Source organism: Erythrolamprus reginae, chromosome 2 (genome assembly GCF_031021105.1).
Source record: "Erythrolamprus reginae isolate rEryReg1 chromosome 2, rEryReg1.hap1, whole genome shotgun sequence".
In the NCBI taxonomy this organism is placed as follows: Eukaryota; Metazoa; Chordata; class Lepidosauria; order Squamata; family Dipsadidae; genus Erythrolamprus; species Erythrolamprus reginae.
In genome coordinates, this window is record NC_091951.1 from 12,864,777 (window position 1) to 12,874,245 (window position 9,469).

Below are 9,469 nucleotides of genomic sequence, written 5' to 3' on the forward strand. Positions count from 1 at the left end.
CTTGAAGTCTAAGTATCTTCTCCAGGGCCTTGCAAAGACTGTGGACTTCAAGCTCATTTCAAAGGCCAATAACCCTTCGGGTGTCCAGATCAGACTGGGCCACTTGCTGCTGTTGCTGAGGAAAATATTCCTTTGTGGCCCTTCAAGGCTTCATTCCCACATTGCACTAAACCATGGTTTGTTTCTGGTTAGCCCAAAGTGGGAACGAGACCTGTGTCTTGATGCTATTTGTGAACATAGAGCAAGATTTATGGTCACAGGGATCCCTGGAAGCTTTTGTGTAGATCAACCAGATTCCCTTTTCCTGGGAAGGTTCAGGGACTCCGTCCTGGGGAGAGGTGAATGCAGGGGGGGAGGGGGAGGGAGGGGGGGAGGGAGGTTAGTGATGGGGGCTTCCTTTCCCTTGGACTCTGGGGAGGAAATGGGGGTGTCAGTGCCTCTGTCAACGTCCCTGGAGGAAGGGGGGCAGCTCTGTCTATCTTCAGGACTACGGAAACCATCCTCCTCTCTTGTCTTTCAGGCCTTCACACATGGCAGCTGATGTTTGGCTGTGAGCTCCGGAGTGATGGAAAGAAAGGAGGGTTTGAGCAGTATGGCTACGAAGGGAGGACCTTCCTCACTTTCGACAAGGAGACCCTCACTTGGGTGGCTCCCGACCCCCAGGCCCAGATCAGCCAGAGGAAATTGGACGCTTTACCAGGATATAACCAGAGGCATAAGGCCTACCTGGAGGAAATCTGCATTGAGTGGATAAAGAAGTACCTGTCCTATGGGAATGAGACGTTGCTGAGGACAGGTGAGCATCTGAATGGAGACTGGACTTTCCTCCTTTATGGCCGGATCTCTTGGACACATTCAGCCCATTTGAGTCCCTGGTCTTCAGCCTGTTTTCTCCCTGGTGGGAATCCTCCCCCCCCCCCCCAGCCTCTCTTTGGGACACGGGAAGCGCTGATTGGTTCTCACTACCAGGCAGCCATTCAGTGGACCAGGAAATGCAGCCTCTGCCTGGCAGGAGTCTGGGTGGGTCAGGCAAGAAAAGCCCTTGAGGGTGTCCAGTTCACTGCCCACAAGGAGGGAACCATTTGGGGCCATTCAGTGAAACCCCCTTTAGCCAAACTGTAGTCGAGAGTGGTGGGCGCCCTTAATCCCCCCCCAATTTAACTCTGCTTCTCCCCACAGCCCTCCCTGCCTTGCACCTGAGTGTACCTCCTACCCCCACCACTAGAGGGCTCAACTTATACCATTAAATGACATAATTAGTGTACCCACTGATTATCGCCAACAGCCCCTCCCTGCCTGGGGAAGAGGACCCTCTCTCTCTTCCCATTGACATCATTCTCCCCCCCCCCCCCCACTTTTCAGAGACAAAATCTCTTTTCCAAATTGACCAGTGTGAGATTCCCTTTGATCTCTCTTCCCCTCAAAATTGGGGTTGTGTCCCTTGGAAAGAGGCCTGGAGCAGCCTCAGATTCAGGGGAGCAGAAGAGGATGCAGAAAGTAGAGAGAATCTTCTGTGTTGTGGCTGTTTTGAGAGGGAACCTAAGAGACCATCTCCACTCTCCCTCCCCTGAAGGGAGCAGCCCAAGATCAGCCAGAGTTCAAAGCAGACAGAGAGGAATTTCCTTGGACCCTCAATTTGCTGCCGGAGGTTTTTCAGGCTGAGTCCATGGGAAGGACTCAAAATCAGGAGTTCTTGTGGTTGAGCGTTTTCCAGATATGGAGCATTTCCCAAAACCCCTTGAGGTGCTTCAGGTGTGGAGGGGGAAATAGGGGGAGAGTTTCCTGCCCCTGATTTTCTCACCCCCCTTTCAGTCTCTGGAGGGGCTCAGAGTCAATTCCGGTGTTTCCGCAGAGCCTCCAGTGGTGACGATGAGCAGCAGGACGGAGGTGGAGGATGGGATGGAGACGCACGTCTGCCGGATCCACGGCTTCTACCCCAGGGAGATCGATGCCTCCTGGACGAGGGACGGGGAGGTCTGGCTGCAGGACACCTTCCGTGGGTTTCTGGCCCCCAACGCGGATGGGACCTACCACTACTGGATCAGCCTCCAGATCGACCCCAAAGAGAGGGGCCGCTATCGGTGCCACGTGGAGCACGACGGCCTGCAGGATCCTCTGGACTTGGAGCTGAAGGGTGAGAGGCTGCAGGGAGGGAAAGGCTGGGCTCTTTGGCAGCCTGGAGGGGGGTGGGAGAGAAATCGGGCCCTAGATGTGTCCAGATGTGAATATACTTGAGATTTAATCCATTGGTTTTTCCGTTGTTTGAGGTTGGTGAAGCTGCAGGGACCAGACCCTAGAACTGACTTCAGGGGATAGAAAGGAAACTACAGAATCCCATCACAATACTTGGCCGATCCTGATGAAATGCCCTTAGATCCTCTCTTAGGCCTCCCCTGGTTCTTCCTCCCAGCAGAAAAGTAGCAGTTAAACTGAGCATCAGAAATAGATTTGCATTTGTACACAATTCCTAAAGTAGAAGAATCAGGAGGAGTCTGGTAGCTCCTTTTATGAAGGCAATTTTTTATTAAAACTGTTGAACTGCAGCTGAATTCAGGAAATGCAGAGAGTGGCTGGACTGATGGACATCAGGAGTCAGAAAAGAGGCTCCCAAGTCTGAGCTTTTTCCCATCAGAGACTAAAAGGGTTTCCTGCTTTAAAGATCAAAAGGTCACTCTGTGTTGCTTTTCCAAGAAAGAGGTTGCACATTATTTTATGATACGATATGTGAATTTCTGAGGCTCAGCATAAAACCCAAGGAAAAAAGCCCCCTTTCAAAGAACTCTGCATATGCTCAGAAGTTTCCCTATCATACATTGGATTTCCAAAGTTCCAAAACTCAAATTGAAATTCAATTTTTAAATTGATGATTGTCACCATGATACAGGAAATATTCAAATTTCATTGCTCTTTCTCCCAATTCAGAACCCACCGATTCAAAATCCAACCTTGGGCTCATCATCGGCTTTGTTGTGGCTGCGCTATTTGTGGTGGGTGTGATTGCTGGGATTGTGGTATTCATCAGTAAGTATTTTTTGGTGGTGGTGGGGTGATGGAAGGAAGAAGGGGAGATTCCCCCAAGTCTTTCCCTTTGGGGAGCTCCTTCTGGGCTCCCTTCTGTCCTGTTGTCCCAGCCCTCTTGGGGAGCATCAGAGATCTCAGCCTCTTGCTGGGACTCCAGTCTCGGTTCAGCTGAGTCTGAGATTCAGGCAGTCTGAGGTTCTTCTGAGTTGGGAAGAGGCCTCCCAGTTCCTCTGTCCCCCTCAAAGGCTTTGATCAAAGAGCAGCAGAGAAGGATTTCCATGGGAACCTCCCTCCCCTCCCAGCTGCTTCCCCCAATTCCCCTCCCTCCATCTTGGAGGCAGCAATTCTCTCTTGGGACAAATCAGGAGATACATCTGTATTTTGAAGATATTTTTGTCTTTATTGATGGGACAAAGCGACTGTGAAATATCTCCTGGGGTTCTTCCTCTTACTGAGGGAGAGATTGAACGATCTCTGGTGGATTTTTTTTTAGCTTTAATTGATTTTTCTCCTTGCAGACAGACGTCAAGAAGACTACAATGCAGTCCCAAGTGAGTGATTTGTCCTCCTTCCATGTAATCTCCAACTTAGAACAGGCCTCACAGGCACCATCACTTGAGGATTGTGTGTGTGTGTGTTTAAGCACAAAAGCAACTCATGAAGCTGCATAGTTGTGCTATTTCCTCCTAAGAACTAATCTGGGGAAGGAGACCCGCTTTCCATAAGGGCCAGGCTGATATTGGGAGTGAAGATCCAGGACAAGAACCCCCCCAGAGAATGAGAAGATCCACCTGGGTGAAAAGTTTACTCTGAGTGAGAAGCTGCTCTGGTTTCCAAGTAGGAGGAACTTGCAGAATCCACTTTCCTTGCACTGGTTTGTTCCTGCGGAGGAGAAGGGGAACTCTCCCTGTTGGATTTCCAGGCCCTTTCATCCAGGCAGGGAAGGCAGCCCACAGTCTGCATGGTGGAGTCTGGGCCCCTTGGAGGGAAAGAGCCCTTCATTCCTTGGTGGGAAATAGGAAAACCACCGGCAATGCCGTGATCCCCAATGGTTAGAGACTCTTCAGGTGGCATAGCTGAGACCAGGCTGATTCTGGAAGTGGGGAGATTCTCCTCTCAGAGATGCGTCCAGCTGGGTTGAGGGTTTGGCACCAGACGGTCTCCAGGGCCAAGGGCAGGTGGGATGGCAGTGGTCCTCTGAGAGTCTCTTTTGGCCTTTAAGGGCCTTGATCCCCAGGTTTCTGGTTGTGATTCCGTTTCTGAATCTGGGCTCAAGAGATTAATTGGGCTTGTTGCCACTGTACCAGCCTCCTTGATGCATGGCCACCTCCCTGCCTGAGTGCTGGAGACCATCTCAGGGTTGGCATGGAGTTGCCCCAGGATTCTGGTCCTGGGAGTCTTCAGTCTGCCATCTCTGGGTTTGGTCTCGGAAGTGGCCCAGAAGTTCATGTTCACCATGCTGGACATAAGCCTTTTCCAAATCATCTTGTGCCCAACTCGGGATAGTGGTCACACACCAGATATGATTTTGTTTTCGGAGCAATGGCAATGTGATCTGGTGGGGGAATCTAGGTTGTAATGTAATGCTTAAAATATTTTATATGGCATTTGTTGAATTTTATTGCAAGCTTCCTGGAGTCACCTTGGAGAGATGGATGTCATAGAAGTTAAATCATGAAATAAATAAACAGGCTGGTCTCCTCTGAGAGATTCATGAGGCTGCAGAGGTTTAATGGTGAAGAGAGAGAAGAGGATCAGGACAAAGCATTCCTGTTCCTGTGTCCATTCCCTTTCTGTCCTCTCACTCTGTGTCTCTCTCTCCAATGCAGGGAGGAACCAGGCCATTTAGCAGCCCCCTCGCAGGTGAGTGACCCCAATGGGGGCTGTATGGAGTTGGGGAAGGAATGGAGGTTCAGGGCTTTGAGGTTTGAAGAACAACTAATGGTGAAGATACTTTGGGAAATCTACTCAAACGTTACAAAGTGAGGAATTTGAGGGAGAGTCAGATGGGCTCTGGGGAGAGGCCTGACTGCCCCCAAATTCTTATTCTGCAAGGCCAGACTGGGGGCCCTCCCAGACTCAGACTGTCTGGGATCAGGAGTCTCAGAGACCTGCAAAGAGGAGATTTGAGTGTCCTCAGGGTGTTGGGAGAAATATCCATCTGGTTCGGTTCACAAGTGACAGAAAGGAAGAGAGACAAACAAACAAACAAAAACCCCAACGTTCCTATTTATATATATTTCCCTTTTCTTTTAAATACCTTTATTTAGCCTAGTTGGTTTTCCAGCTTCGTTCTTCAGCACAGTCCACTCTTCATGCAATCTTCATGCCCACCTGGACAGGCAGTCTCCTTCCGTCCCAGGCATCCAGCAAGTCTTCCACAGAGCAGCCCATCCTGACCCTCCAGCTACAGCATCCCAGGTTTCCCCATTTCCCATGCAGACATTCAATCCGGCTCTGCTGGGTCCTGGCGTAAAACGAGTCTCCTAGCAAGACTCCCGCCCCACCTGGCTGTTTTCGGACCAGAAAGGGTTTGGGGAGACTCCACTGCTCCCCTCAGTGAGTAAGGGCACCTCCTTCCACTGGCTTTACTCCCGCCTGGAAGTTTTCAGACTCTGGGAGGACCTCTGCTTGCTTCCAGAGTTATGGGCCAGGGGTGAAATTCAGCAACTTCTGACAGGTTCTGGAGAACCGGTAGCATAAATTTTGAGGAATTTGGAGAACCGGCAAATATCACCCATGGCTGGTCTCAGAGTCAGGTGAGAATGGAGATTCTGCAGTATCCTTCCCTTTCTATGCCCACCAAGCCACGGCCACAGAAGGTCCTGAGTTCTGGCCTGACCTCCTAGAGTGGCCCAAACTGCTTTGCATGGCTCGTAGTAGCATTTTTAATATAGCTTCTAGACTTGTGTTGTAATTTCTGATCAGTAATGGCCTACTGCTGATTGACAGGTTTTAGAGAAGGGTTCATAGTGAATTGGGGTGAGGAACAGGATGAAGAGTAGCTGGTTTTACTTTAAGGGAGAGTGATAAGATGTTAATCTTCATCAGAGTTGCTTGGATTGAAAGGGGAGGGTTTTTTTTCCTGTCCCTTATTTTTGTGTGTGTAAGTGCCATTTATGTATTTTCAGAGTTTAGAAGAATGGAACACGAACCTTCCCCCATCATCAAGTGCTGAACAGAGATCGTTTTTTCTGCTGCCGACAAACAGCTGATTTTGCCACCAAAGTTGGTTATTTGGGGGCTTTGCTCCTTGTTTTTTAAAGGGGAGACTAGGAACCACCCAAGATGATCTTCAGACAATCACGCACAGACAGAGAAGAGAGGGGGCTGGATGCCTGCAATTTTTATTAAGGAGTGATCAGAAGGTCTATCCTCTTGCCATCCTTTTCCTTCAGCTGCTCAGCTTTCTTCAGCACATCTGGGTTTTAACTGCACTTCTTGAACCTTTACAATCACTCGATTCATAATTATTTGACTTTTGACCTATTTTACAATGCTTCTATTTGACTTTTAGAACATTTTTTTTGCTCATTAAATTCAAAATTATTCTTTTCAACTGTAAGGAATTTGTGGTGGATGTTACATTTACCTTTACACGGTGTTATATTGTAATCTGGCTCTTTCTAACCTTTTTTTTTTAAAAAAACCCCTCAATATATCTTCCTTAATTTTTTTATGCGAAAATTACGCCCCCCCTTATTTAATTCTTCCACAGGAGTAAAAAGAAAATTTCCCTGTGGAAGCTGTTGCTTATCTGCTTCTCTTACCTTTGAAGAGAAAACTTTCATGTCTTTGAAAGAAGATAAATTATTTTGGGAGATCATTGAAAGAAGAATGCCCACTTATGGGGGGGGGGGGAAAGGATAGAAGACACACACAATTTCAATCACATGCTAAAGAGCAACAATATTATACAAATGAAGAAAAATAAGGAGTAAACATTATGTACAGATACCCAGGTGGCTTTCAACAATTGAGACGCTGACATCCCAACACAGTAGATATCACAAAAAAGATAACGTATGATGATTTGTTAGACTCAACTGGACGCTTAAAGATCAGTCAAAAATTAGAAGATGAAGGGAAAAGTATGAATTGAATAACATATTATCAAATACAAAGTACATATATATCAGGCCTGGTAAAATTTGGTATAGCTAAGAAATATAATTTAATAGATAAAATATTGATTGAACCAGATATTACATTTATAACAAAAATGTATAATTATCTTTTATATTATGATAACATTGAGGAAACAGTGAAAGAGAATATGTTAGCCTGGATGAAAAACTTTGGCTGCACGATCCAATTAGAAGATTGGGAAAAATATGCAAGGAACATTATAAATTGACTTTTTCAGTGGCGTTTAAAGAAAATTTATGTAAAATGTTCTACCAGTGGCAATATGCCTCGATGAGATTAGTCAAAATCTATCCGAATGTAAATCCAAAATGCTGGAAGTGTAAAACTGATCATGGAACATCTTGCCACTTATGGTGGACGTGTCCAGTCATTAGGAAATTTTGGAATATGATCAGTAATTGGATAAGGAAATGACAAAATATGAATTAGAATTAAAGCCAGAAACCTATCTTCTGGGGATCATGAGAGGGCAACGTACAAAAATGAATTATTATTTTATAATACATATATTAATGGCTGCCAGATTAGCACTTGCACAAACATGGAAGGATGAACCCCTCCCCCACTTAACAGAGATAATACTAATAAAGAAAATGTTGGACTGTGCAGAAATGAGCAGGCTTACTATAGAATTGTAGAACGATCAAAGGAAAGAATTCTATACCGTGTGGGAAAAATTGTATATATGGCTTGAAAAAAATTATATATATATAACCAGTAATTAATAATCAGTGCTTGTAAATACGAATACAAAAGAAATAAAATAAATAACTAATATAAAAGGTAAATATTAAATGGAAAATATTATTGATAAGATAGTTGGATAATAATATATTGACATTTATACACTGATGCTACAGAAATGTAAATGAAGTTATTTGAATGATTTGTTAATGTCTTTTATGTGTTTGTATGGTTTTAAAAAATCTAATAAAAATTAGTTTTTTTAAAAAAAGAAAGAATGCTCTCCAATTTACAGTTTTATGTGACAATATAAAGAAAAAAATTGATAGGTCAAGAAAGGGTTTGCAAAATCAATGTGGTATCCAAAAGCAGGTAATAAGTTGTACCTGATTTCCAGTGTGAGGAATTGGGATTCCATTTGTCACTCTCAGATGTGAACAAGTATTTGGCTTTTCAGAAAAAATTGACAAGAACTCTGAGATTATTCAACATGAATAAGATATTTAGAACAGAGACTTCTGAACTTTGGAAATGAGATATAATTGTTGATTACAATGTCTCGTTGATTTGGGTCTCTTCTAGCTCCAAAAACCCAGTGTGCTCTCTCTATTTCATGGTCCAACACTTCAATTTTATTCTCCTTAAACCACTGCTGGATATTTGGGATCATGTTTCTGCTATCAGCAAAATCAGCTTTGAAGCCTCTCAGGCGTAAATTTGCCCTTCTCAATCTGTCTTCTAACATACTTGTACGTTGACTATCTTGTTCTCTTTCTTCTTCCAGTTTGGAAACCCTGTCACCTTGGGCTTTTTGCTCTGTTTTCACTGTTTCTAAATCAATTGCGGTCTTAGTAACCACGTCTTGCATTTCTTTTAACTGCTGACCGACCACAAGAAAAGCTTTTACCAAGGCATCCATTCTCCCTGTGAGTTCCTCCCCCATTTTCTCCCTGTGAGTTCCTCCCCCATTTTCTCCGCCATCTCTCCTCTTAGCTTTGTTGTTTACTCACAGTTTCGAGTGGAAAGCAGACTGTTTCCAGGTTGTTTCTCTCTCCTTCAGTTAGCCCAAGGTATCTCCGGGTTCCAAATTTATGGCTTTATTGCTTAGTTCAATTTATTTGAGACTTAGGTTGGTTCGACAGGGTTTTAAAATCCAATGTTTACTTTCTCATTTGAAGAGCGTTCAGCAGAGCGTCATCACTCACTGGCGCATGCTCAAAATTCCTCTCAGAAAGAATGGCTGAAAAAGTTTATAAAGAATTAAGAAAAATTACCAACCTCACTTCCAAGGGAGCCCCGATTCGGGTGTTAAAAGATTTGTCAGTGTCAACCCTACAATAAAGAAGTCAAATGCGCCCAATAACGGAGGCCTTGTTTAAAGGAAATATGCGTTTCAGTTGGCAGTATCCCGCCATCGTCGTCGTGTTTCATGAAGGGAGGTGGCATCGAGCAAAAACATTCCAAGAAGGAAAAGAAATGCTGGCGAAACTCGGCTTGAATCCAGATTTACAGCAACAGGCAGGAAGAGCTACAGAAGTGCTGGAAGAAGCGGGAGCAGCAGGAGAAGGGGGGAGTAAAGATTTTATGGAACTTTTACAATCAACATTCCTCGGCA

At 45.1% G+C, this 9,469-nt stretch overlaps 1 protein-coding gene across 2 annotated transcripts in view; it reads left to right on the top strand.

The window, feature by feature from the left end:
* Window positions 1-8,129, top strand: part of LOC139159744 (major histocompatibility complex class I-related gene protein-like) — an 11,352-nt gene extending 3,223 nt beyond the window's left edge. Inside the window, exons 3-9 of one of the 2 annotated variants that reach the window (XR_011557840.1) lie at window positions 521-796; window positions 1,853-2,134; window positions 2,923-3,021; window positions 3,540-3,572; window positions 4,851-4,884; window positions 5,292-5,580; window positions 6,153-8,129. Coding sequence is in view for 1 of the 2 variants with exons in the window: in XM_070737117.1 (XP_070593218.1) it covers window positions 521-796; window positions 1,853-2,134; window positions 2,923-3,021; window positions 3,540-3,572; window positions 4,851-4,870 (710 nt within the window). In the remaining variant the exon portion in view is untranslated. The remainder of the gene's footprint in view (window positions 1-520; window positions 797-1,852; window positions 2,135-2,922; window positions 3,022-3,539; window positions 3,573-4,850; window positions 4,885-5,291; window positions 5,581-6,152) is intronic. The other variant, XM_070737117.1, reaches the window with a different exon arrangement.
* The last annotated feature ends 1,340 nt before the right edge of the window (window positions 8,130-9,469 follow it).